Raw genomic sequence first — 27,381 nt, 5'->3', positions numbered from 1 at the left:
ATACCTATTTTAGCTATACCCACAGATACCTACATAGACCCATGTCGACGCCGGGTTAGTGGAATTTATGGACTCGGTCCATTTAATCGCGTGCGGTGAATTGAAACTTTGGTCTTTGGACATTCCCTAAATACCGAGACCGATGCAAAAAGGCTTCTATTCGGATTTGAATGCTTAACGACGAAGCATGGCGATCAAAACACATCACCTGTTCCAGTGACTCAATTGACGATGATTTCGGTCTTCGCGGATGTAGCTAGGTGGAGAGGAATGGGTAATAACCGTAACGTCAAGGTGCGTAACTTGCGTACATCCATGTAAACGAAAGGAAGGCTTAGCAATTGAAAATAGGTGCGCGACTTGGGCGGCTTCTACCTAAGCGCCGCAGTCCGTGACCTATTTTCCCGTAAAAGTTGTAAAGTCGGAGGGCGGTGTTAAGACGTAAGCTTACGGACGTAGCGGGTAATGTATTGGTGAGATGCATCCAGATCAACACGAAAATCTCACCATAGCCAATAGCTATCGTCATTCTAAAGTAGGTTACCGTATCCTTTTTCATGGTCTAAAAGTTCCGCAGTCTAAAAGTTCCTGAGAAAGAGAGGCATATAGATTAGATGAAATCGTGGGAGAGGGAAAAAGTATCATTACGCGTCCAACATGGCCTATTAGTAGGTACCACGGCAGTTCATAAGGAACATGATTGGCGACGGATGAAGAATGTCGTCGATTGTGGGTGTCATGGTAGGAACTGTTAGAAGCCGAGATGGGTTCTCTTTTGTGAGCCGAGCCGGAGAACGAGATCATTGGCGCGGCCGCGGTTGTTGGTGCGAGCTGGACACATATCGCTGGAACATCGTATAGGGGAGATGGGGGCCATAAGACGCAATGGGCCGCTGAAATCGAACTTGGCGCTTATTCCAGACACGATTATTCGATCCCGGCAAGCGAACAGGCAGCGAGGCTTGACAGGACGGTTTTAGCTATAAGCCACAATTCACATATTCGACTCGGAGTCGTTTGTGTGTCCGTGTGTCTGAATTGCAGGCCCAGCGATTGATTTCCCACTCGGTCGGATACGCGGTCAATTACCGAAAAAAGATATCAAACAAGCACAAAATAGTGGTGGCTCAGTTGAAAGTCTGCAGCAAGGCAGCGGTTGGCTGCATGCCCAGGATGTCCAGGTGGGAGCTGGAGCATGATGTACTTATGTATATTACCTAAGATTTAAACTTCTTCACTGGAGACAAGCGGATCTTGTACTCGTACAGTTTAGCCACATCTCCACTTGCTGTTTACCGAAGTACCTATATACGAAACAAATATGTCCTAATTGAATTGTCTCTGGCAGCTCTAGGAAGTAGCTTACTGTAAGTAAGGCTGTTTCCGTGTTTCGCTTGTTCGCTTGTCAAAAGTTGCGGGTATCACGTGCGAGTGCCGATTCCATGGCTTCCCGATCTGTACTAATTACAAGGTAACAGTGGACAGGGTGGACAACTCTAAACTAGAGGGAAGCTGGAGGGGTCGAGGGGTAGGTACCTATGCGGTAGGTAGGTACTTACTTTGAATTGGATCTTTCGTCTTTTCGCTGTTACCAATCCAGTCCATCTTTTTTTCTCTTATCCTGCGCCGTTCATATGCACCTATCCCTCAGTCATACACGAAATTACGTCCCTTAGACACGTTACACCTCGTGCTCCTGAAAGAATTGCCTTACTCGTTTGTCTCCTTCGATTTGCTACTTTAGAAATTGGACCTAGGTCGTTGACTTGGTCTCTTTCTTCCGTGGTTGGCTTGACTTTTACAGGCATCCTAGGTAGCTTGGCTGACTATTACGAACATCACGGACATGACTAATTCGCGATTATATCATTATTTCCACAGAAGGAATATTGTTGCCCATGACGTTCACTTCCACGTTCGCTTTCGTTAATTTATTAGTAGCTGGTCAGCTACGATTATGGGAAGATTGCCCGAGTCGTGCCTCTATTAGGACCTGGGTATCTAGGATTCATGGATCTTTGAACCAAGGACCTCGGTTCCTAACTTCTTAGCTACATATCCTATCTTACGTCGCATCCTTTTTCTACTTTGTACTATGCGTCCCAGAAAACCAACCCAACCCGTTTCGTCCCCCGGTAAGTAATGTACCTCGAATCTGCCAACAGTCCACTGAGTCCAGCTCATGTTACCTCATGGGCTTCATGGATTGCGCGCCCACCAATTGCCCCTCAAAAGCTTCCCCCGTTGTGGGCAGGCTATGCTGTTATCCCAAGGGACACTGGGGACATTGGAGCCATCACCGACGTGCCGTTGCATTGCGCAATGCGGACGAAGCCCTCCTCTACAGCTCGGTAGCTCATCGAGTAGCCCGCAAAGTCGGTACTCGATATTTCAGCGTACGTATGCGGGCTCCAGCAATACTTCCACCGTTGCGGTCCCGGATGAGATCACCGCATAGGTATCTTACATGGCTAATGTTGTGCCGTCCCGCCGTGGTTACCGCGACACACACTTGCGAAATGCAAAATCCAAAATGCAGAACTCAAAATTCAAATGATCGCGGATGGAAGCACTTGTGACCACATCAGCAGGAAACACTGCATATTACCCGCCAGTCGAATTAAGACAGAAAATTAGAAGACACCTAGCCCGCCTACTCAGTAGTAGGTAAGCATGACAGCAATATATCGAAGTGAGAAAAGTGAGCATATCCTATCTGTCAATTTTTCAATAACCTCTTAGTCAAGCCAACTAGTCGATACATTGCCCCGTACGAATGTAACCTAGCGATAACATGGCAATTCGACTTCCCTTTTAATACGCCCATTGTGGTATCATGGGCATCATGGTTAGTCGTACGCTCCCCCAGGCTAAGGCTATGCGGAATACATGTACATCTGATGTCTTAGGGTACATGCGCATGTATGTACCTATGATCCAGATCGACTCATGGCAGCGCGAGATACGTATCTCGACCAATATCCCGGCTGATCCGCATCAAGCATCATCTAGCAGGGAACTACAGGATATAGAGAACATGACTTGCACGAATAGTAATTCCCGAGTGGACCAATAGACGATAAAAATAACGGAATCCCTAGTGAGAGAAACCCCTGCTCCAAACTGGGCTGCCCAGGCTTGTCTCTTTTCTGCAGGACCCCCATTTCTTCCCGCTTCGCAGGGCTCCCTTCACAGAGCCACGCTCGTGTACGCCGTAGAGGCCGTACTCAAAAGATACTTACATAGTAGCGGAGACCAGGGTCTACCGCCGCATTCCGTCAGTATGCCTCTCTTCCTCTTACATAGGTAAGTACATGTGCCACAGTGTACTGTCGAATGACAAGATGCTCAGTAATAACTACCATGTAGCATGCAGCTGGCCCTCTTCCTTGGTTGCAGAGCCTTGTGCCACCCACCAATTGTAGATCCCACACTCATATATGTCGAGTCCTCCCCCCAGAACAGCCCGTTCCCTTCTGTTTGTCTGAATTTCCCTTGCGTCCGCGCTCCACCATGATGCTATCTAGACCGGGAGTTAGTATTCGGAGGTTCATATCACAGAGACGAGTTCAAGATGAATATGATGACGGGGTTACTATTGGAACCGACAGGCTGGGTAACAAAGCGGGACGGAAAGACGCCGGCACGCCTAAGAGGCGGCCCTATAGTAAGAAACGACCGCCGCCGCCGATTATAGTTAGCAGGGAACAAAGTATTCATGACATACTGGACCCTTTACCACCACTTCCATCACACGAAACGCCACGTTCTTCAGCTAGTTCATTGAATAGCAGCGACCGACACAACGACTATAACTTATCACAATCATTCGATTCAAAGAGGTCAAAGTCGCCGCTTTGTTCCATATCCTCAAAGGAGGATTACAGCAGGGAGTCTCTCCAACTCTCTAGCGCCACGAGCTACGGAGGCGATGACTTCCCACCCAAACCTCCACCCAAGGGTCACGGAAGGTCTTCAGAATCTCTGAGGCGCCAGATTGATTTGCCAGGTTCGAATTTTGATCTGACGGAAGCTTTATCTTACCAATCGGAGGACAAAGCACCGACATCAAAGCAGCGCCTGCGACAATCTGAATCATTGTCGAGTATCTCGGATAACATTCAACAACTCATTCAAGAGGCAGATGAGGCATTCAGGACCATCAGCGCTCTCACCGAAGTACGAATTGCGGGAAATACCAATACAACAAATAACACAAATAACGCACGTAACACACACAAAGAATTACCGCGAATACCTACACCTGATCAATCGCCAATATTGAAGCCGGCAACGCCTGTCCCTCAAAATCGAGTACAGAACCCGCCACTACAAGTTGTCACTTCGCCGCTTCAATCGCCTAGACGAACATCAACCGCGACTGCCGGAGTGAAGAGGAAGAAGTCTAAGAAGTCAAAGACGAGGTCAATGCGGCCGAGCCGGAAACCTGGTGCCGCCAAGTCGGCGGCGAAAAGTGGACCAGGATGGGCATTATCGGATAATGTGACGGAGCTGTTCAGCGGGAAATTCTTCCGAAGGGTCGAGGTGGATGAAATGCTTACGCCGAGCCAGTTAGAAGCGTACAGACTGCGTAGGATGTCGATAATGCAGTCGGAGAAGTCGACCGAGACTCTTGACACCGAATCGAGCGATACGCCGATTGAGCCATTTCACCTCGACGACCTTCCCTCTCGCATCAAGTCTGCCAGCGTGGAACTCGACGTCGAGACTCCGACTGCGGAGAGACCTAACCCACCAGGTCTCGAAGCCGTCGTACGCCGAGACTTTGCGCTGGAAGGTCACAATGAGAACCAGAATTCCAACATGTCGGCGGCGTCTCGGACGGATATTGGAGAAGAGCCGATGGAATACAAAGATGCAATTTTCCCTACGCCACCGCTGAGACATTCCGCACGGTTTACTAGGAGAAGTCAGGGGACCTTGCCTAGTATACCGGAGTCCTCAGCTGTCACAACACCCAAAAACGACCTTTATAGCCCGGGTCTAGGGAATTCACGAGATCTTGTAGCCGATTCAAATTACGTTTTCCTTCAATCGTCACCATGCTCCATGACCAGTCCCATTTTCCGACACGGGCCAATCCGATTAGCAAAAAGCGATCTGATAGCAGACATGAAAGTCGGAGCGGACGAAGGACTGGACTGGACAGCGTTTCAAATGGCTATTTCCGGAGGAGCCGGAGATTGGTTCTCTGAAAGCGACGACACGATTCGCCGCAGAGAGGCGGAGGAGGTCCAAGAATTGGTCGAATGGTTTGATTCGTGGAACTTTAGCCGTCCCGGAGGCCTCGTAAAGGACTACGAAATTCCCAGTCCCACGAGTACGACATCGGGTGAGGACTACTCAGACGTGTCATACAGTGAAATCGAGAGGGACAACCCGTACAGTCCGCACCACCGGTGGCAGCAGTCTCAGCGCAGGATGGCGGCCGAAAGCCGTCAACTAGATCGTGACATGTCCGGACTCGAGTTGGACACTTCGAAAATGTTCTCCGACGACCAATCGAGCTACAAGAGCTATGACGGCCGCGAGAGCTACGCCAGTCTTCCTCAGAGCCCAATGTTAGACCTTCGGGTTGTTCGGAGCCCAGAGGGTGACGATATGGACGTCGTCCCCATGGGCTACAATCTCGGACACGACCTGGGAGATTTCCTTAGATGGGAGGCAGAACATGCCTATGCTGGTGATTTTTACAGTTAAAGAGCTCAGGCGTTATTTTGGGTTTGGGCTCTTTTTGATTTTCGGCTTTTGATTTTTCGAACATTCATGTCATGAACAAGGCGCATATGTTTGCTGGGAAATGCCAACTCACCTTTTCGATCCCATTTTTACTTCTCTCTTTTACTTGGAATGAGGCCTATGTCGGAATTTTACCACACCATTTACTGACCTATCTCACCGTCATTATACCATTTGTTCTTTCGGGCGTTGGAAGGTACACGCTCCATACAAAAACAATACTCGATACATTTTGGGGTATGCGAAGCGCGGCGCTTGGATTTTTTCATTTTATAAACATCATTGAAGCATTTTGATTTAGCCAACATACGTCATCTGTATCTAGGTATTCGTTACGCAGTGCAGAGACTTGGGAGGTATGCTGATGTCAACCGTTTTTACATCGGGAATTTATGAGGGACACGGGCTAGGATAATTGGAGTTCAATGTCAGGAGTTATCGAGTTATCAAGGTGATGGGAAGGTGGTGGGAACTTACGCGGTCAGGCCGGGTAGTTGCGACCATTTGTCGTACAGAAGTTTATTGGATTTTTGAGATTTTTGATTTTTGTTAAATATCGACTCATCTTCCAAATCATAACCACCATTGACTATCTTCAAAGTTACACCGCGAATTATCGTTGGTGGTGCGCAATTGGAAAGGTGTCATTTGTTCTTGTCCACCCTCTCTATTGACGTCGTCATCCATCTCTGGGTTACCTCTAACTTGACAGGACACATGTCACTGCGATCAATCATAACCTTACTACATTCGGAAATCCAACAATTCCACCTAGTTTGCGTTCCGACTCATCCACCATATCCGGCTTGGCCACGACTTTAGGCCTTTTCCCCTTGGACGAAACCTAATCGCAGACTGGCAGATCGGCATACTGAAACGAGTATAGTTTTGGGCCTACGTCACCCACCGAAAGTCAGGCCCGCGACGTAATGCTGTATATCTTATTGAAGCATGCCTTAATGGGTCTAAGCCGCGCGGTAACCCCGTTCTTGTTGTTAGGAGGTCCCGCCGCAGCCATGCAGTACGATAATTCAGCTCTCACCATCACCTCCGTGGGCACTCCGGATCCCTTCGTCACTGTTTTCAGGGGGCGCTATTATCTCGTAAGCTCTCAGCATCCTCTTTGCCTAAATCAGTAGACTGATTTTACTTAGACGTTTACTACCGGGAATAGAGTTGAGATATGGTCCTCCCGTAGTCTGGTGGATATAGAGAGCTCTGCGGATAGACATGTAATTTGGTATGGTTAGCCTCTAAAGATATCTTAAACACTCCCTAAGCTATGGCACTGACTCGTTATTCAGGACCCCGCCTCAAGGCACAGACCACTCGGCCGACCTCTGGGCTCCCGAGCTACACGCTCTAAACGGCCGATGGTATGTCTACTACGCCGCTGCGAACCCAGCTTATGGTAATAAGAGCCACCGGATGTATGTGCTAGGCGGACCACCCGCATCCGAAGATCCATGCCGGGGGCAATGGGAATTCTTAGGCCGTATTCACGCCACGCAGGATCATTGGGCCATCGATGGTACCGTATTCGAGCTGAACGGTCAACTTTACTTCGTGTACTCAGGCTGGCCTCTCGACAACCAAAACGACTCGGACCTCGTTCAGCAGTTGTTCATTGTGAAGCTCTCGGATCCGACGAGCGCAGCTAGCCCCGCCATCATGATTTCCACCCCGCAGCATGAATGGGAGATCACCCGCGAGGGTAACGGCACGGACCATGGTATCAACGAGGGCCCGCAGTTTTTGCGATCGCCCGACGGTGGCATCTCCTGGCAGGGTCTGGTCTTCAGCTGCGGAGGCAGTTGGACCCACGAATATAAGATGGGACTGCTCAGGTACACTGGCGGTGACCCGTTAGACCCGGCATCGTGGCGTAAGGGCGAGGAGCCGCTCATGCAGACGCGAAGACACGGCGCGGGTCCGTACGGGCCGGGCCACGGCTCGTTCATCGCCCTCGGAGACCAGGTCGTGGCTATATACCATGCCACTGACAGCCCGACGGACGGGTGGGAAAACAGAAGGGCTCGGGCGCAAAGAGTCGCGTTCACGAGGGACGGACCGTACATGGGCAGGTCCCTAGGCTTGGAGATGCAGAAGCATGATGGAGGGCTGGTCAAACGCATGAAGCTGAGGTTAGGGATGAGTGGGAAGAGCAAGGCAGAGGCAGCGAGCGAGAAGAACTTGAGAATGTTATTGGGGAGTTGTTAGGTGGGGTTTGCTACATACTTGACTACTAGTACTTAAGCTGATGAATTGATGTGAAGAGGTTTGTGGTGGAGGGGAGAGGATACAACCTAGTAACTTGAAGTATGGTAACGCATGGTATATATGGTATGATACGGTATGAGATATTGAGGTCACGAGATAGGTAGTGTGCTATTGCTTATGATGACTGTTAATTCTATAGAATCTGAGAATCGTAAGTTATCTACTTATGATTATGTCTTGCTTTCTTGATATGCTTGACAAGAGATATTGGCAAATTAGGCAATAGGTAGCTTTCTTTACAGGTGGGCATGTGGTTAAGTTTGGGTTTAGGGGACTTCGTATAGATGTGTCAAGGACTTTGAATATGGAGATCCATCATGGTGACTAGGTATATAGGGCAGATGGGACAGAATCCCGGCTAGATAAAAGGCTTGTAAGGGGTAACAAACGCCAACGCCAAATCGAGGTATAAGCCGCCTTAATAATACACTGATAGCAACAGTAGATATCTTGAAAAGTTTCCATAGATACTTAGGTACCTACCAGTTTCAATACGCCTCACTCCCTTTGACGTCTTACACTACCTACGTCTCACCCAGTACTGTTCTAGAACTAATCTTTTGATATAATGCCTACCTAGGTAGTGGTAAATTTTACAGCACTAGTGTTTAGAATACATGAATTTGCCTAACAGTAGGTAATATGCATAAACGTCCAGCAGTTGTAATGAGATTGTTCTAGCATGAGAATCGGGTACGAGGCCTCGTTACCCCCGTACGGCGGGATCGATGAAAGGCTTTGTGTGAACATTACTTTCTTTGTCCCGAGGGAAGATAAATAATGGTGGGCTAAGACGGAACATCGTTATTGCACCAGGTAGGTATTGGGGGATAGGGATAGGGGAAGGGAAAGGGGTAATGGTGGAGGTAAGAAAAGGAGGAGGAGTCGGTTTTTGGCTTCTCGGAGGTATTGGGTAATGATAATGATACCTAATGACCATGTATATATAATGTTATGATAGGTATTGTGTATTCTGTCAAGGATGGGTTGGGGGGTACCTAGTGGGAAGGTCTCGCGATGAACGGTAGGGCAGGATATGTCCCACGAGGTGGATTTTCTATGGACCTGGGTTATAGATGTTGGTGGTTTCTATGTGTTTGATTCGTAGGAATTATCTATATATGAAGAGTGTTGGGGCTGGAAGCTTTTCTGTGGTGTCTTTAATTCGTTCAGCGTGAGCTGTGCTTCCTTATATCCTCTCAATTTTCTTGGTATTTATTTCATGATAGGAGATGCAGTATAATCCGAACTTAGGTATGGAGTTCGGGCAAGTTACATAAGGGAAATTAACTTAAGAGTTTTCTATTTGTATACCTTATATGTCGTAACTCCAGGATCAATCTCTCTAAAAACCATGACACGTCCTGTCCTGATACACTAGGGCATGAGTTACAAGATCACGATGTCAAGATAAGGCAAGAAATGCTTCAAATGCATTCGTTTCTCTTTCCTAAAGTCCATCTCGTATATCATCCCCGACAAGGCGCCAAGAATATTATTTTGCCACTATAAGTACAAGAAAAACACTGTTGTTGATCGATTGTTCGGAAGAACGCGAGACCCTCTCCTGTCGTGTGTCGCATAAAAGCCCTTCCACTTCCACGCCACCTAGGTCCTGTCCGTTCATCCATCCTATCATGTCATCCGAAACAACCGGTGCTCAAGAACTCCTGAGATTAATCTCAAGAACTCCTTGAAAACAAAACTGTATGCCCTAAATATCATACCGGGCATCCCCATAAACGTCGCAAGGTTTCTCGTATTAGACATTAATAATAGGTTGCCATCTGCAACCGAAGAATGCCGAGACCGTCAAGCCTTCTAAGCTGTCATCTCTGGTGCTCTTCCTCGGTGCTCCCCGTTCAATCCAGTCTCGGAATCCAATACAGAATGGGCTTGCTCATCTTCCTCTAACTCTTCCTCTTCGTACTCGTGATTCTTGGGTTCACCAGCCGCAACCCACGATTCGCGGTCGTTAAGCGGCGCATCCTGACCTGACAGGTCTAGGCCTTCTGATCGGGCTTTGATGTTGTTACGACGTCTCGTCGACAGCGTGCGAGCTCGCGTGGATAGCTTCGGGTTTACGGCTGCGTTCGATGACACCCAGTTAGTCAGCGCATCTTCGCAGTCCTGAATGATGGCTTTGCTGGCTTCGTAACCGTCGTACGCGGCGCGGGTTTCGCCGGGAGTCACAGGGGTATCGTCGATTAGCTCGAGCAGATGTTTTCCGTACCCTGCAATGATTGCGACTTTCTCGCAATGTTCCTGTAGGGCGTCGAACTGGTACGCATAGGCGGACTTCAGCTTCTCACGGGTAATGTTGGATAGTTGGGCTTCGGCAACGAGCGATTCGGCTTCGGCGCGAACTAGTTCCTGCTCAAGGACAACGATTTTGGGCGAGTTGGGCTCCTTGTATTTGAGCTGAGCGATCTGGTCGGCGATCTTCTGTTTGCCTTTACTGGTATTAGCTGGTGGGCTAGGTTGTTGGTCCGTTGCCTAGCAATACTCACGGTCTCGACTAGGCTGTACTGATGCCTCAATATTCCTGATACTCTTCATAGTGACTCGGTACTGGTCATACCGATCGACGTATTGATCTTCGAGCTCACCAATCTCGTAGATGAGCACACCAAGTTTGTCGGTGACGTCAGACACATCCTCGTCAGCGGCCTCGCCCCAAAGGGACAGTTGTTGCTAGGGGGTACGTTAACAAAACATAACATAATTTGGCGCTGCGGGTAATGTAACATACAGCGACCTCCATGCGCTCCTTCGCGACAAGCTCCAAGCTTCGCATCACATTCTTCTCCATCTTAACAAGCTGGGTCAACTTCTTGGCAAGGTCGGGCCCGAAGGCGCCAGCAGCATTGCGACGGAGCGCATGTCCTAGCATTCTTGTCAGCCTATTGAACTCCATAATGCCGAAGATAGTAACCCGAGAGGTGATCGTATGTTGGGAACTCCTAAGTGACTTACCAAATCCGCCTCTTCCGAACAGCCTACCGGACTTGGTGGATGATGGCGGGGGAGGGGGGTTCTGGAATCAACGAGGTTAGCAGTGTGTCGTAGTCATGGAAGCGCATTGAACAAAGCAATGAATCCTTACCTGGATCTGAGAGGCAGTAGGCGCCCGAGTCTGGCGCATAGAGTAAGTTCGATGCATCGTGGCAGGCGAATTGGCGATGAATCGTGAGATTGGTGCAATGATGTGACGTGAATGGACGTCGAGAAACAACCTTTAGTTCGGATGCTGTTACAATATTATCAAGGAGCCTCGGTAACTTTGGGCTTGTTTCGCTTGAGGCAGGCGTATAGAACAAGTAGAATTTAGAGGTAGAGGTAGAGATGGAGGTAGTAAATGTGAATACTAAAAGCTTTGTATGGTTGAGTCAGAAAGTGGAGGGGAGTTAATAAAGGTAGACGGATTGGGATGATCGCATACGTAAGGTACACACTATTTTTTATCTTCTATTTAAGAAACGGAAGATGGAGATGATGGCCCCATGGGTGAAGAGATACGGGCTGCGGGCATGGGGTTGTAGCGGATTGGGCTGTCAGCCAATCCGTCCACTGGCTGTTGGAAGCTCTGACAATCAGAAAAGTGGAAACAAAAGAAATAAAGCTGGTTCCTTTCTGGCCCTACGTCATCGCTGCCGAATTGTACTTTTTAGTCTTCAATAGGGCCAGGCTAGTCCCAAAATGACAATTGACTCAGATAGGTAGTGTGCTACTAGTGTCGATCTTATTCTTTAGTAAAGACATTCACGTCTTAGACGAGGTCCTTTTCAAATATACTTGTAGATCTGTAGATGTTACGTTCCGCGTGCTTCCAATGCATGCGTCCATATTAGCTCCCAACTAGGTAATTAACTGCTTTCTTGAAGTTACGTAACCCTGGAAATCCGCCTACTATTGCTTGACTCAAGAAAGTTTAAATGAAGAACAATCATGAGACTGTCTTCTTATTCATATACGTATGACTATATGACTAGTAAATTCAAAGATTTCTACAACTACTCAGTATGTAGAAGACCTATAGACTTCTAATAGATGAATATGTTCTTTCTCATTTGAATAATGACAGCGTTGAATTTCATGAACTGCTACATACGTAGGTAGCTATCGATAATTGCCTAGGTTATTTAGTGCAACTTGACTTCCTAGGAAGTCAACAGAACCTTGCAGCTAGATTTGTAAGGTGAAGTGGAGTACATATTAGCCACAGAAGCAGCCACCTGAGCACTCTCTTTTTGACTGATTAGATAAGGAAATTCATCTCGGGTCATCTCGTATCACTTCATCTCATCAGCGCGTCACTCAAAAGTTAAAGTTCACGTTAAATCAGGTTCGTCAAAGTATCAACGTGATTTGTCTTCAAAAGATTCTCTTCATGATAATTACCTAATTATCCTCCATTCATTGGTTTGTCTTACCTTAGGCCTAAAGATTTACTATGCTAATTTTATCGTAGACTTTCAAAGGATTAATTTTAAGGGGTTCCGAGGACATCCAGGTTGTTGGAGACGCGTCGGTATCCTTAACGCGTCAAATAAAATTACTACTATCACGACTACCTTCAGTCAAAGTCATCTAATATATGGATCGTATTAGATGATGGGTCTATCACAGTCGCATCCTTGGTAGGCTCAAGGACGAGTATCAAAGCGGCAGGGGCGGTACGAGCACATCGACTTAGATTTTAACGGTGTGCGCCCCAGCGGCAGCCACGGTGGCGCAATGACGAGAGATCATATTGACTTGACCGCCGTCGTGTCTGACTCTGAAGAATCAAATGCCTTGGATGATTCTTCTAGAAGAAGCACGCAGTCACAATCTCAGCCAGGTTCACGTATCCGGAAACCTGATAGCCCTCAACGGTCTTCAGATCAGCGAGCAGCATCTTTGCAAAAAGACTCTACTTCTATCCGCGCGGCAACACCGCCGAGACAAATAAAAGGTTCTGCATCAAAGCCTGTCGGTCAGGATGCGAAGATGGCCTCCCTACCAGTTAGATCGTCTGGTAGCTCTAGAAATGCTCCAGATACAACTCCCCCGTCATCTCATCATCACACATCCTCCATCCATCGGACACCCAAACACCACACCCCAAGGAAGCTTGAGTGGAATATCGACAAGGTTGAAGAAACTCTACGGAATTTTTCAGAAGAGATCGGTACAGACGGGGCTAAGCTCACTGCCCGCTTAATTCACATGGCCTGGAAGAAGGAAGCTCCTGTGCAACAGTTCACTAGTAAGAAAGATTGGTTCGCCGATATGAAGCGGACCCCGGTCGAAGCCTCTAGCAAGTCATCAGATACGATGAGAATTAAAACAAAGGTTTGTCTCCTAAATGCATGAACCTGAGTAATTCGCAATCCTATATGCCATAGGCTGGAAAATGAGTGTTCAACTAACGAATATACAGCAAGTAGGCCAAGGTAGATCCGGAAAGCAGGAAAAACGTGAACATCATCACGTCATCTGCATCAAGACTAACGTCGATATGGTCCCTTCCTACAGCTTCCATCATGTCGAAATAAAGAAGAATATCCTCTCCCCCAATACTATGTTAACCTATGTTCCTCATCTGAGGGACCTCGCAGATAATGAGGAGGGTGTTTACCGCCGTTGGCTTGAAAACCTAGAGAACATGGACAAGACTTCTGGGTTTGCTACGCTCAGCAGACATCAAAAGGTGACCAAAACTATTAAAAAGGAGCGTGCCACTACTCTACTTCTGTACCTTGATTCGTGGCTAGACAGGCTTGCCATTGAGAATTGTACTAAGACTACACTCATTCGGTATATGGTGAATCAGGGCGATAATGTCACCCCTCAGCAGAAGTCGAGCATTTTGAACTCATATACTGACGAGCCCGGATCCCCACGATCAGCTAAAGCAGTAAGGATTTTTACAGAAGCATTCGACCGAGTCTTCAACGATCCAGCTCTGCGTGAACGAGCTGTACCTCTTCGCGACGTCCTCTTACTAGATAAGTCGGTTGATACCATCGTCGATTCTAAGAAATGGATGAAGGAAACTCCCAGCCAATCTAAAGTCGCAGAAGAGCAGACGACAGTTGAATCTTTCCTGGAGACATATGCACTACTCGGTTGCTTGGTATGCACTAGTCATTCATGCGAGCATGGAGAATACGGCGTTGATAATGAGCGGAAACGCTTTTCTGTTGAGGTAGTCGGTGGTTTATCGCCCATGATTCGGCAGCAGCTTACGCAGAAACCAAAAGAAAGGGGTGACGATGGCCATCCTACGCCTCGCAAGGCCAAAAAGCCTTGCGGTGAGGATTGCTACTTGAATGTACGACCGGGAACGCGAGCCAAAGCATGGAACGACAACGAGATAATGCTCCTCAAATCGTTCATTTCAACATTGAGCAATACCAGCATTCCTATACAGTGTGCAACTGCTGTTGCTACTGGAAGACCTTGCTGGGATGTGCAGCGCCAGCTCGATAAAGTCGAACTGCCGAAGCCTACTACCGCCCCGTCCCCGGTACAGCCCATTCAAGTTAAACCGTTGCCATGGTATGATAGGAAAAAGAAGATGCTCATAGGAGACTGGCAAGAGCATACCAACACTCACGAACATCAGAGGAAGGACTTTTTCGATCCATGCAATCACGAAGGACCATGTACACACAAGAACTGTGGGTGTGTCCAGAACCACATCATGTGCGAACGCTTTTGTCGATGCACGGCATCAATTTGTGCGAACAAGTTTACCGGCTGTGCCTGTCACTCTCACGGGAAGACATGCATCTCTAAGCAGAAAGACCGGCCATGTATCTGCGTACAGCTGAATCGCGAATGCGATCCTGCCCTGTGTGGAAGCTGCGGTGCATCCGAAAGGGCTCATCCAGCGAACGCAGACAATGATGCCCTACATGCCACAGGCTGTCAAAACTGCGCGCTGCAGCGAGGTAAGTCAAAGTCGCTTATGCTTGGAAAATCTAAGATTGCCGGTTACGGGCTCTTTGCGACCGAGGATATCGCCCAGGACGAATTTGTGATCGAGTACGTTGGAGAACTTATCAGTCAGGATGAGGGTGTCCGTCGTGAAGCACGACGTGGAGATGTGTTTGACGAATCGTCTAATTCATCGTACCTCTTTACTCTATTAGAGCAGGAGGGCATTTGGGTAGATGCCGCCATATACGGTAATCTCAGCCGTTACATTAATCACCAGGAAACCAACTGCAATGTTACACCCCGAATTCTCTACGTAAACGGCGAATATCGCATCAAATTTACTTCCTTACGCGACATTAAGGCTGGAGAGGAACTATTCTTCCATTACGGCGAGAATTTCCCGAATCTCACCAAGAAACTTTTGCAAGAAGAGAAGGCCGAGAAGAAGCGACGCAAAGCTAAAGAGCAAGCTCGAAAAACGGCGCAGGGTGGAGAAAAGGTGAGGAAGAAGCCCGGTCGCAAGCCGGGACGGAAGCCAGGACGAAAACCAGGTCGCAAACCGAAGAAGAAGACATTCGCTACTGTGGAGTCGGAGCCGGAAGATGACGACGACGTCCTCGAACCTTCAGAAGAACCGTTTCCCGATATTGATATCAAGCCGCGCAAGCGTAAGCGTGCTATTCTTGACGACGAAGACTCGGATGAGGGCGAGTACCGTCCTGGGTCTGATTCTCAAGGTGGCGTAATGGCTGACGCCGGCGACACATCGCCAACTCGGAAACCGTCCCGGTTTAGAAAACGACTAGGAGCACCAAGAGCAAGGAAAGGCTTCCCAGCTACTTCGTCTAAGCGCCAAAAAGCAAAGGAGGCGTCGAACGACGACGACGACCCCGACATCACACCGAAACGTCAGCGGAAGAAGCCGCGGCGGATCCTTAACGATGCCACACTCGACGAGATCGACGATGCCTTGGTGGTGGAGAGCAAACCTCCTGTAGTAACCACGCCTAAGAAGCGAGGTAGGAAGTCGAACAAGCAGAAGGAGCTAGAGGCCAGGCAACGCGCAGAACTCGAAGCACGCCAAGGGGACACGGTCGTCATAGGAGGCGCACAGATCGTCCCCCCTCCGGCTCTAGGCAGCGCCCCGGGGAGCGCCCAAGGCAGCAACCGTTACAAGCACACGGAAGCGCGGCTCGAGCTGGAAACGGACTCGGCGGCGGGCGAGGACACGCCGTCGCGCATGCGCACACGCCGCCAGGCTAAAGACCAGGAGTCCAGCCCGCTCTCGACGCCCGACTCGCGGTTCGGAGACCCGGCGGCGGCGGCGGCCGACATCTCTGACTCGGACGTGCGACCGATCTCCAGGAGGGGACGCGCGAAGAAGGGCGCCAGCGGCGACGATGAGTATAACGGCAGCAGCTGGAACGATAGCGACGGCGCCCGGCACCACGGCGGCGGTATGATAACCGACGATGATGACGATAGCGAGGAGGAGGATGAGGACGGCTTGCCGATTGATCGGTCGAGGAATAGGAGGAAGCCCGCTCGGTACGAGGATTAGTTGTTGGCTCACACTTCGAAGTTGGGGGCGTTCCGCTAGGTGGATTCGATCGATTAATTCCTTGCATACACACCTGCCTACCACAGTACTTGAGATATCTGCTGCTAGTTAGGTACGTGGGTAGATACCAGGTAGCCAGATATTGGGTTTTAGGGGTCCAGTGCTACATTAATTCAACAATGTGTTTCTATTACAACGACAAGGTTCATAACTCTAGTCTACTAAGAGGGCATTTGAGATGTTATAACTGTTTGTAAAGGATCGATGAGCACTTTTTTGTAGTCCCTTCGCAATGAGGTAAATCCCGCCGTTCCCTGTGCTGTGAATAGATAAGATGTGGTATATATAAACAGAAAATTTGCGCCTCGCTCTCATTAAACCCAAGAACTCATTTCTTAAGTAAGTACCTAGGTATTTAGCTTGATTCGTCTCTCTATCGACTATGCTCCAAGATGTAGGTAGTATGCGATGAAGAACCTGGGCGGGGGAAGGGGTTGTCTATCGGTGATTGGGTAGGTATGTTTCGTAACTTGAGACCAGCATCGACGGTAGTAACTACTACTGTAGGTACCTACTCAGACATGATAGCAAAGACACTTTGCTATAATTAGATCCAAAGGTTTTCCAATCCATACTTATAAAGGCTGTCTAAGACCTACCTTCGACATGGCAAAGTGTAGGTACGCCGTACAGAAGAAACAGTTTCACTTCAGCATAGTACTATTTTGGAATTTGGAGTTGAATCCGTGATTACTGAAAACCATCCTACGAAAACTATCTACTCCAATAAGTCCACATGAGCTCAAACACATTTCATTCCCATTCTCACAAATTATCAAAATACCAGAAAAGCCACATAATTATGTCGTTAGCTACCTAGCTAGTAATGGTACTCGCGATATAGGCCCATAGCCCGTCCCATCTCCGTCCCGTCCCGTTCCAATCCGCGGTAGAACAAGACCGGAACCAAGAAAAAAAGCGTGGCCGTGGAGCCCGATCCCAAAAACAAACCAAGGCAAAGCGGCATATTCACTTCGTGGTAATTAGCAACTGAAAAACCCCCCTCCGATAGTGTACACGATAACATGAAGGACCCATAACGCGCCATTTCCCTTCCGTCGTCCTTCTTTGCCATTGTATCCTGGAGGTATCGGAGGAGAGAGAAAATAAAAACACGCCGATTCCTCCTCCCCCTATCCCGTAAGCTCGCCGGTCAACTGATAACCACCCGGGCTCTAGTTTGGTATTTGGTTCCAACTGCTGGTGTAAACCGAGTAGAACCATTTCTGGCCTGCTCTCTCGTGTCCGCAAGGATTGCTACACCCTCCGACTCTCATTCCCATGGCACCGTATTTTTCTGCCTTTCTGTCCGCCTTGAGTTGGGTTGTTGACCGGATCTAGTTCGACGACTTTGGCGTTAGGACTTGCCGTTAAGCTAGGTCCCCTCCCTTGCGCATCGCACTTCTTAGCATTCTTCTAAGGGTGAAACTATTCGAGGCGAGAGAAGGCCTGCAGGCCTAAAGATGCGTCTCTGGTCCATAGTATAGGAGTTTTGGGTTCAATTTCGTTTTCGCGCGAAATGAATTTGTCCATATAATAGTCTCGCAAAGGGCCCTCGTATACGCGACCCTTCAGAAGAGTCTCTACACACTCTGGGGATACACGCTAGCAGGCTAGAAGAGAAAAGTTAGTTATAATTGGTATGCATCCTTTTAAACGTAGGCTAACATACCGGGCTGTTCAACATGTTGTTCCGCTTATTCCTGCCCTTCTTAATGTGGCTCTTGAGTGCGGAAGAGTCGAGCGGTTTCAGAAGTTCGAAGCTACATAAAAGCTCCGAAGAGACGGACATAACAGCTCCCCAGTTGTCGAATTCGCCGCAGTACTAAGATCAAATGGTTAGTATATAGATTAACGTATTGAGGACGAAGATTTTCTTACGTTTGGCGCGCTGAAGACAGTGACTAGAACCCTATCATTAAAAAATTCGTAACCGTCTTCGACGACCATGTGTGCTCGGCAGACTAGATCAAAATCGTGGGTCGCAAGGAAATCCGTGATGACCTTCTTCCCAAAGCAGTAACTAACACCCCTTTCGTTGGCTTCCCAATCCGCTTCCATGTCGGCGGGGTCAGACCAGAGTAAGTCGTTAAGCAAGCCGTAATCTGGAACGTCGGTAGGACGAGCGATGTTGCGAATATCATCCATGTGACTCAGCGCCGGAGACAGGCCTCCGTGAACACAAAAGATCTTCCCCGCAACTATAGCAGCGATTGGAAGCGTATTAAAGCAATCGATAAACGTCTTCCAAATCTTAACGTTACACCTCCGCTTGCATTCGTCGTAGAACCCATATACCCTCGTCACATTGGCGCATTCGTGGTTTCCTCGGAGGAGGAAGAAGTTCTCGGGGTATTTAAGCTTGTAGCACAGCAGGAGCAAGATGGTCTCCAAAGACTGCTTGCCTCTATCGACATAGTCGCCAAGGAAGAGGTAGTTTGCGCTTGGCGGGAATCCGCACATCTCGAACATACGGATAAGGTCCGTGTACTGGCCGTGGACGTCGCCGACGATCTTGACCGGCGCATCAAGCTCTAGCAATGCAGGCTGGGTAAGGAAACATTCGCGAGCTCTCTGGCAAATGGCGACGATTTCGGCGTTCTTGAGACAGACGCTCTTCGTTACCTTCCCAGCGTAAGCAGCATCCAGAAGTCGCTTAATGAAATCATCAAGATCAATATCTTTGATGTCGCTCATAGCAACCCCGGCAGGCGAGTCATCTTTTGAGGAGGACCCGGGCATCGATATAATTGGGTTAATAGTATTCTCCTTCTTAACCAAAATAGGTGCGCCAGGTTGCTGTTGTATGTGTGGATTCGGGTTCACAACCCCAGAAGGGGGTTGGTCTGACACATGATCCACCTCACCCGAAGCTTGGGCGGCGTTGATATCGCCGTGGCCAGCTCTGATGGAGGCGGATTGAACGGGAGAAGGAGGCGGTTGCGAATCTTCAAGTCGCAGATTCGCTATATCCGGTGTTGTTGGGGAGGACGGAGAAGCGAGCGAATCAGCACGGCTCGTTCTCGATCTACTACTTCGCGCTGACTTTACCGACGCCGCATCCGACTTGTCGAGGGCATCTCCGTTAGAGATAATCGCCGAGCTTCGTGGGCTGTCTGTCTTCCCACCACCGGGTATCTTGGATCGGAGGTTTTTGGAAAATGAGCGGGTAGATTCCTTGGTCTCGGACTTTCCAAAGGAGGGATATGATTGCAGGTGCTCGGCGCGGTCGCCGGATGCGCCGCCAGAGCTCTTGGAGTTTCCTCCCTCTTTCGACGCTTGGTTTCCCATTGTCCTTTGTCGAGTATTAGGTTTCAAAAGATCCTCGGAATAAATGTTCAAGATAGCTTCGCGATCCCAAAACTTAATAATCGAACCACCCAAGCAAGAATAGGCACTGAAGCCTACCACTACGTTGTTCAAGGCCCGGCGATGTTTTGTTCGTTTACGTACAAGCTACTCCTAGGGAGGATGGAACAGTCGGTCAAGGACGGAGAGGAGGAGGGCTTCGGAAGAAGAGGAGGGAGCCGTTTTGTTCTCCGTCTTCGTGGCTACTAGATCGTATGGTGAGCGCCGGCGTCCTGGATAGGTCGGAGAGTTGCGGGAAGAGTAATCAGAAGTGAGGATGGGGTACGCAGTGCTGTCGCACTGAAAGACGGAATTGTCGGGGCGAAGAAGGTAGGACTGATAGTAATTGCGTAGGAGGCTATGCTGGTGAGCTTGAGGCTGGCGGAAATGTAATTAATCTAAAATGAAGGTCGGAATAATCAGTTATGGGGCACATGCGTGTTGAAGTTGCACATGTATAAGGGTATCGGCAGTTGTCCAGTCAATCCATCGGAGAGGAGGGGGAAAGGAAGCTGGAAAATTGATTGCAACGATAAAGAAGACCGGGGAGTTGCGGAGGAGAGAAGGATGAGGTAAGAAGATGTGCGAAGGGAGGGAGGTTGATAATGATGACGATCACGAAGGTTTGGGGCCGGTCTCGTCTCTAGGTATATTTTTTTTTCCTTCTACTCCTCTCTTCTCCTCTTCTTTTTTGGGGATAAGACAGCCCAAAATTCCAGGGAAAATGCGGGGAGAAAGGCTCTCGTCTACACTCCTTCAGAGAATGCGGCGAAGGTGATGAGTAAGGGTTATGGGTATGGGTATTGGTGTGTAGTGTGCGCAGTGTGCGTAGTGTGTGTGTATGTAGTAGGTATGTAGGTATGTGGAAGATAAGACAACATGGGGATAGGATATAACCAAGGGACCCCTTGGAGCCAAGACAGAGGTCAGAAGAACGTGCTAGACTCTAGTGGATCTTTTGGCCGCGGCGCCAAGCAACGAGGGTAACCGTCTCACCGTATTATACATACAGGTCAGTACTTGACGTGTACCTAATGGAGAAACTACTACATATGTATGTGTATGTAGTATGGTGTAGTAGGCATGAGGAGACAAGCTGAGTAGCCTGATCTGATTCCGATAATTCGAGAGTTGTGTTATACACACGGCAAGATATGCTCGTGTGTATGTCTCCAAGTCCAGGTTCGGATGGATCTATGAATCTAGGTATGGATCGATGGATTGTTGGGATCGCCCGTTTGTTTCGTTTGTTCACTCGTCTGCTCGTTCGGTTTAATTAGGTATTTATCTATTTTCTGCCTTCCCTACTGTTCTGGTTGTCTGGTTTTCTTCTTTCCTTTTCTCTATGCGCGCGCAAGCCAGAGAAAGCGAAAGGGATTGGGTTTTAACGGTAGGTGTAACGAGGTAAAAACGTCTCGTCGCAGCTCAAGGTCATTGATGACGACAAGCTACCGACAAGGTTGGTCTAAATGCTGGACTGGACTGGCCGGATTGTTACAATGCACGATTTTTGCAAATAGAAATATGTCGCTTTATTTAGGAGGGGCTCCGCGGTTGTGTATGTTATTCTTTTCTCTTTAAGCTGCCTTGGTTGCAAGGTTGGGATCGGGTAGGACAATGAATGCAGCACGTTGGAATTTCAGGCTTCGTGATAAGTTGATTATTGGTTAGGTAGGTAGGTATTGGTAATGGTAAGTCGGCTAAGAGCCTAGTCAATTGAGGGAAGAGGGAAAGAAGAGAAATACGTGAGTCGAAATATCCCAAAGTCCCAAAATATGTAGATAGGCAACAAATGATAATGATAATAATAATGTGTATATATGACAGATGTAAGTATGCGCAGATACCTTGTTAATTCTGGAGTTGGGTGTGAGGTAGCTGCTTTCCACTTTCGAATGGTCCGTGACGCCGTCCGACTGGCGCGAGCAACTTACAGCTAGACTTCCACCTAAGCAATTTAGTGGGAAAGTGCAAAGTGCAAAGAGCAAAATACCAGGTAGGAAAGTACCAAACCTGCCAACCATATCAGACCGCTATGTATGTAGCTAATTTTCGGAGGGGCTCCGTCCTTCCGGCTCGAGTCAAGTCGTCTAAAGTTGCTCGACTCCATTATTTGTAAGTTGGATTCTATTGTAGTTTCTCGGTTTTCCTTTCCTCTTTTTTCTCTCTTTCTCTCATTGATTGGCAACAAAGAGATTCTCGATTCTCGATTCTCGGAGGTAATAGATTTTTAATGTCTTACACGCGGCTCATTTAAAAATTATAAATTGATTGTGTGGGGTTGGGAGAGGCAAAGCTCGATAATAATACGTCTACCTTAACATCCAACATGCCAGGTACGGTAGGAGGTCAGGCCCCTCCCCTACCTTACCCTGCTTACCCTACCTCATAGTGCCTAACGCTCCATTAGGTCTGCGATGCTGCGAAGTTGCGGGAGAGACATGGTCGAATGGACAACCGAACGGGCATTTCCAGTAGATCAAGGTGACATGCAGACGGGAACAATCTAGTCAAATATATTCGACTTCAAATGAAAACCAATGAGAACAAGTGAACCTCGTCGATCAGGGAACCTCAATGACACCTGCTGCAAAGATCTCAACTGCGAGCCCGGCTTTTGTTCGTCTCTTTGATTTGTATTGCCTAATACGGACAGTGGCAACTGGTTCTGCTTGTCCGATAGGTAAATCTCTTAATAATCCATGTTTCGATTCATATTGCTGACATTTTATCGAAATGTATTTCATTCTACATGGAAACTCTACATAGAAATCTTCATATATCCGACGTTGTCTGAAGCGAGCGTGAGTTTTGATATCACGATGCTTGGCGGTGGCAATTACAAAACACTCCGTAGCACCACAAGCGAACATCGTATGCCTTTCGAGCGTCTTGGCTTTGGCTTGTCAGGTCTGCTTACTTGGCATCTGTCGTCCCAATTTGGGTACCATTTCTATTGGAGTCCACCCAAAGCTTGACACTACAATTAATACCGGCACCGTGGCAGTTGCATACTCACCAGCCTCTAACATGTTCGGATTGATTAGCCAAGAACACGTTGTAGATAAAGTAAAAGCTTACAGGTAGCTGTTATGTTTGATAAAAGAAAGACCCAATAGGAATCCTGTGCGTCAGGTCGTGTCGCGTGCTACCAAATCACCGACCGTCCATATTAGAAGTAGTGGGATCTGAGAAAAATACACTCGCTCGGTCGTCTAGTCTTTGCTATCTTTAGATGTTTAGGTTGATTTCGACCCAAGGGTCTGTTTTCATGCGTCATCAAAAAGTAGCCAGGTACCTGCTTAGGTATTTCCTACGGAGCCGCTCGACGATACGGAATTTAGTCAGCTCACCATGTCACGATCTACGAAGCCCTCCGTGGAAATCAAAACACAAAGTTTAGCCTTGGAGACGGTGATAGTGCATGACCATTCTGATGTAACACTACTTAATGTCATGTTCAACAGCGTCAAAAGCTGCACCTTTATTATTTACGAGCCAATGTCGTGAGATGTTTCCGTCTTCCGTCATCGAACGGTGGTGAGATAAATATGCTTCCGGATGCTTTGAGTCAAATGCCAATTGGATCATTAGGGTAGGACTATTTACAACCATACTATCACATCACTTTTGCCGGTGACGTACAGCTTCTTAATGGAGAAACTCTTTAATTGGTAACGGACGGCAATGTAGTGACCTATGATAGCCTCGGCCCGTCGACGCCATTATCACCACCCGCAAAGTGACTCCGACCTGACCCGGTCCGTCGGTGCATTCCGGATCCGGCAATGGCCTAGAATTCAGAGGCCTCCCACTTTTTCCAGACGCGGCCGGTAGGGCTGTACATTTGATACTCCGGCGCACGTTTCTCGGAAGCCGGTCGTCGGCAGCACGAAAGCAGTTACTAGCTATGTTATGCCTCAGGAGTATACGAGAATCCGGAGAATTTCACATGAGGTCTTTTAGATCGTTTAGAAAAAAGGACCCTTTGAATCTCGATAGATTACGTACTTTTTTCAAGCCACAACCATTGGCCTTCTAGATTCCCTATTTTTAGGTGCCTTCTTGTCAGAGATCTACCCCCGATCCTGCCCTAGCGGGTCTAGCATGAACCCGCCAAGATCCCACTAAGGGACCAAGCCACATTTGAGGTGCTGCGAGAAGCTCTATCGACTCCAATTCACAGCTGCAGACCGGGGTTTCTCTCGAGTACTCCAGATCCTCCTTCTAAATCCTTTGTGTTTCCGTCTTCAACCATTAACCCCTTTAGCTATCAGGTAGTTGAATCCATGATGTTGTTCTCATTGTCTAAAGTCTCGACCATGAATAATCAGGTTAAGTGTCTCTAAGCCGTTTCGGAAAGTCGGCAAAAACGTATGTCTTGGCCGGTCTCATATGACATCGGAACGGGACAGGATGGAGAATCGAGATAAGATGGGGACGCGTCAAGGGCATTGCCTCTTCGAAGTTTGTGTGGTGCTGACGCCACAAAAGCCCCGGAGCCCACGCCAAAGTCCACGCAGCCTGGCAGTTTAGCAGCTCAGACATGTGGGAATACACGATACATGCGAGAACACGCCCGATTCGAACACAAGCTGATCAGATTAAAAACTTTTCGACCAGGGCAGCTAAGGTTACTAGCCACGCTGATCTACATTTCCCCATTGTAGCTTCGCTGCGAGTTCCTCGAGTTCTGTGAAGCTCGACGCGGCCCCTCCACTTATTCTCTATTTTTCTCTGCCCTTTTCGTATTCGACGATGTCACCCCGTTGCCCTACCGAACTGTGTTTGATTGCCCTCGCACACGAAACAACCGAACTGCAGTTTACTAGTTCGTCTAGTTTGTTTCTATCAGATGCTAGATGTAAATGCACACATACCTGCTCTCGGAAGCTATCCCCAAAAGATACTCTCAGACTGCCGAGACTATGTAATTTAGGCCCTGGTCGATCGCCTAGCCCGGAATTGTGATATGCTTCCAAGGGTTGTTGGTCTTTTGTAGCGGTTTGTAGCGAAAATGTAGATGTCAGCCACGGCACCCATGAAATTCGTGAAATCCTTTGACCGGAATTTCTCAGCTGCTGCAAGCCTTTATCTCGTCTCATCAAACTGCATTTCTAGCTATTTCTGGTGCTCGTTAGGTTTTAATGCCTAAAACCGACCTGATGAAGCGTCCCAGCTAAGTATTAGGTAAAAGTAGAAGTTCGTGAATTCGTTCTTTGTTCTGCTGACATAGTATTAAAACAAAATTCGTCATCTCATGATTTTCCACTACATGTTTCGCATGCATCTATGGATCAGCAAAATATCGAATGCCATCAATCAAAAATACGGAGGGACTTGGAACTGGTCGGGTACCTAGATAGTTAGGCTACTATGTAAAAGTGACTAAATATTCGTCTAAAGTGACTTAATGTGGTCGAAGTGGTACGGTTGGTGAGTGATATCTTTTTCAGCGGGGTATCATTCTCGTCTCATCCTGCCATTGGTGAGTTTGCAGGGGGGCTGAGCATTTGGCCCTAAACAAGAAAGAAGCCAGGTGAGCTGACGTCGACTTGGAAGGCTCCCCCCTCCCCCCGCCGCGTCTCAATGCTGTGTTGGCAGGGCTTGTGTAGCCCCGGGATACTGCGCCACGCTTGCCTTTCAGTCCTACCAGTAACTTGATCATCCTCCTATTGACACCAGACTGCGTAATAAATACAACCGTCTTACGCCCTCTGACCTACCACCTTATTTTTAAGTCCCATCGCTCTTGTACTACAAAAGCACCACAACTTTATTTATTTACCGTCGTCGTTGTTAGGTTGGACCTTATCTCGCACTACCTACACATATCATCGTTTATTTGAATAACGGTCACACTCGTTAACTAACGATCGAATACAACAACGTACATACTCATCTCGTCGCGCACAGACTAATTTAGCCATGGGTGTCGGAAGATATGTTTGTGTGGCTCTGCCATTCATATTAACAGTCGGCAGCATCATTTGTATGCTGATCGCCGGTCTCACCGGTGTTACCAGCAACAGCCTTTACATCTTCCAAGTCGACATGAGAAATGCCAGCGTCGACGCTTCGACCCTCTCGAGTCTAATTAGCAACATCAGCAGTCTCGAGAACGTTGCAAATGAAATCAGCTCTCGTTCCCCCGCCCCCGCCCCGGAGCCGTTGGATATCTCTAGCATCATTAGCAGTCTCACTGGAAGTGGTGGCAGTGACAACATCACGGCGGCCGAGCTTGGAATCGATAAGCTCTACGATGTTACCCTTTGGAACTACTGCAGCATCTCGGCTAACGGAACCGACAAGAACTGCACTAAGGCCAAATTCAACTGGGCCGAGACCGAGTTCAACACTACCTTCATCAATGACTTCGGCAGCGACGTTGGTGCTAACATCACCATCCCGCAAGAGATTACGGATGCCTTGAACACTTTCAAGCCTCTTATGAAATGGACCGAGGTTGTTTACATCATCGCTATGGTTGCTCTTGGCCTTGAGCTCGTCGTCGGTCTATTTACCGCTTGCTCCCGTCTTGTCTCATGCTTGACTTGGCTCATTTCCGGTATCGCTACTCTCGCCGTCATCGCCGCCTCCGCTATGATGACCGCCATAGCCGTCGTTGTCGTCGGTGCAGTGAAGGGTGCCATCGGCAAGTATGGTGGTGATGCTAGCTGGAACCACAGCTTCTTGGCTTGCATCTGGATCGGTGTCGCATTCGCTCTTGGCGCTAGCTTATTCTGGCTCTTCTCCGTCTGCTGCTGCGCACCCGAGCGCCGCCCCTACGCCGGCCGCTCGCGTGGCGGTCCTGAGGGCGAGAAGTTCATCCCCACTGGTTCATACGTCCCGCTCGGTGAGCAACGCAACTCTGGCTACAACTACGGCGCCCCACAGCGCGGTGGTGCTCGCTCGGACCTTGCATATGAGCCTTATTCTCATGCTCGTTAAACGTGGAGGACGTTTTGGGAATGGCGGGGAAACTCAGTGCGCGATTGGGCCGTTTGGCCTAAGGGTTAGACCATTTGCATTATGCCGGCGTTAAGGCTTGGGAATGACAAGACTGGATGAAAACGCGATGTTTTCGCGACGGTATTAGGCAGAGAAGTTAGACGGAAGGATATTTCTGTGATGAACGGGATACCCGGGATTATTATGATAGTGTTCAATTTCGCATATAATGAAATGGCATATGATGAATTAACAATTCATGAAGAAATTGTCCCTCCAGCAACTGATGTGACGATGCTGGGAAGCCTCAATATTCGAGTGCTGTAACAGATGACCCAAAGTGTAAGAATCCAGCCAATCACGTGGCTAGTTAAAAGCTAAAGTGATAGAATTTTCCCCAGAAGTCTTGTAACTTGGGCAGGTGCGTAACGGTTAGTTTGTCAGCCTTATAAACGAAAAATCAAAGTTTAAGAAATTCAACCTTAGACAAT

At 48.3% G+C, this 27,381-nt stretch overlaps 6 protein-coding genes across 6 annotated transcripts; 4 read left to right on the top strand and 2 right to left on the bottom strand.

Moving 5' to 3' along the window:
- Positions 1-3,370: 3,370 nt before the first annotated feature.
- Positions 3,371-6,205, top strand: F4807DRAFT_98088 (uncharacterized protein). Its single transcript, XM_048003737.1, has one exon. It carries the CDS (start codon positions 3,514-3,516, stop codon positions 5,719-5,721), a length of 2,208 nt encoding a protein of 735 aa, XP_047853651.1. The 5' UTR covers positions 3,371-3,513; the 3' UTR covers positions 5,722-6,205.
- Positions 6,206-6,776: 571 nt separating this feature from the next.
- Positions 6,777-7,980, top strand: F4807DRAFT_460823 (glycoside hydrolase family 43 protein; the record flags this gene model as incomplete). Its single annotated transcript, XM_048001585.1, has 3 exons — positions 6,777-6,863; positions 6,915-7,000; positions 7,065-7,980. The coding sequence occupies 3 exons, from the start codon at positions 6,777-6,779 to the stop codon at positions 7,978-7,980; spliced, it is 1,089 nt and encodes a 362-aa protein (XP_047853650.1).
- A 1,373-nt stretch (positions 7,981-9,353) lies between these two features.
- On the bottom strand, positions 9,354-11,761 carry F4807DRAFT_427310 (Eisosome component PIL1-domain-containing protein). The gene is made up of 5 exons (XM_047998145.1): positions 11,147-11,761; positions 11,017-11,077; positions 10,793-10,926; positions 10,551-10,734; positions 9,354-10,493 (listed from the first exon to the last, which is right to left on the bottom strand). Exons 1-5 carry the CDS (start codon positions 11,201-11,203, stop codon positions 9,862-9,864), a joined length of 1,068 nt encoding a protein of 355 aa, XP_047853649.1. The 5' UTR covers positions 11,204-11,761; the 3' UTR covers positions 9,354-9,861.
- Positions 11,762-12,356: 595 nt separating this feature from the next.
- Positions 12,357-17,256, top strand: F4807DRAFT_427309 (uncharacterized protein). Its single transcript, XM_047998144.1, has 3 exons — positions 12,357-12,462; positions 12,512-13,377; positions 13,466-17,256. Exons 2-3 carry the CDS (start codon positions 12,778-12,780, stop codon positions 16,529-16,531), a joined length of 3,666 nt encoding a protein of 1,221 aa, XP_047853648.1. The 5' UTR covers positions 12,357-12,462; positions 12,512-12,777; the 3' UTR covers positions 16,532-17,256.
- Positions 17,257-17,960: 704 nt separating this feature from the next.
- F4807DRAFT_97988 (phosphoprotein phosphatase PPZ) lies at positions 17,961-20,200 on the bottom strand. Its single transcript, XM_048003736.1, has 2 exons — positions 18,473-20,200; positions 17,961-18,416 (listed from the first exon to the last, which is right to left on the bottom strand). Exons 1-2 carry the CDS (start codon positions 19,880-19,882, stop codon positions 18,255-18,257), a joined length of 1,572 nt encoding a protein of 523 aa, XP_047853647.1. The 5' UTR covers positions 19,883-20,200; the 3' UTR covers positions 17,961-18,254.
- Positions 20,201-25,580: 5,380 nt separating this feature from the next.
- Positions 25,581-27,150, top strand: F4807DRAFT_427290 (SUR7/PalI family-domain-containing protein). Its single transcript, XM_047998143.1, has one exon. It carries the CDS (start codon positions 25,868-25,870, stop codon positions 26,888-26,890), a length of 1,023 nt encoding a protein of 340 aa, XP_047853646.1. The 5' UTR covers positions 25,581-25,867; the 3' UTR covers positions 26,891-27,150.
- The last annotated feature ends 231 nt before the right edge of the window (positions 27,151-27,381 follow it).

Source organism: Annulohypoxylon truncatum (assembly GCF_022578515.1).
Source record: "Annulohypoxylon truncatum strain CBS 140777 unplaced genomic scaffold F4807scaffold_18, whole genome shotgun sequence".
In the NCBI taxonomy this organism is placed as follows: Eukaryota; Fungi; Ascomycota; class Sordariomycetes; order Xylariales; family Hypoxylaceae; genus Annulohypoxylon; species Annulohypoxylon truncatum.
Note: the sequence above shows the minus strand (reverse complement) of the source record. Positions and strands in the feature narration are given on the sequence as shown.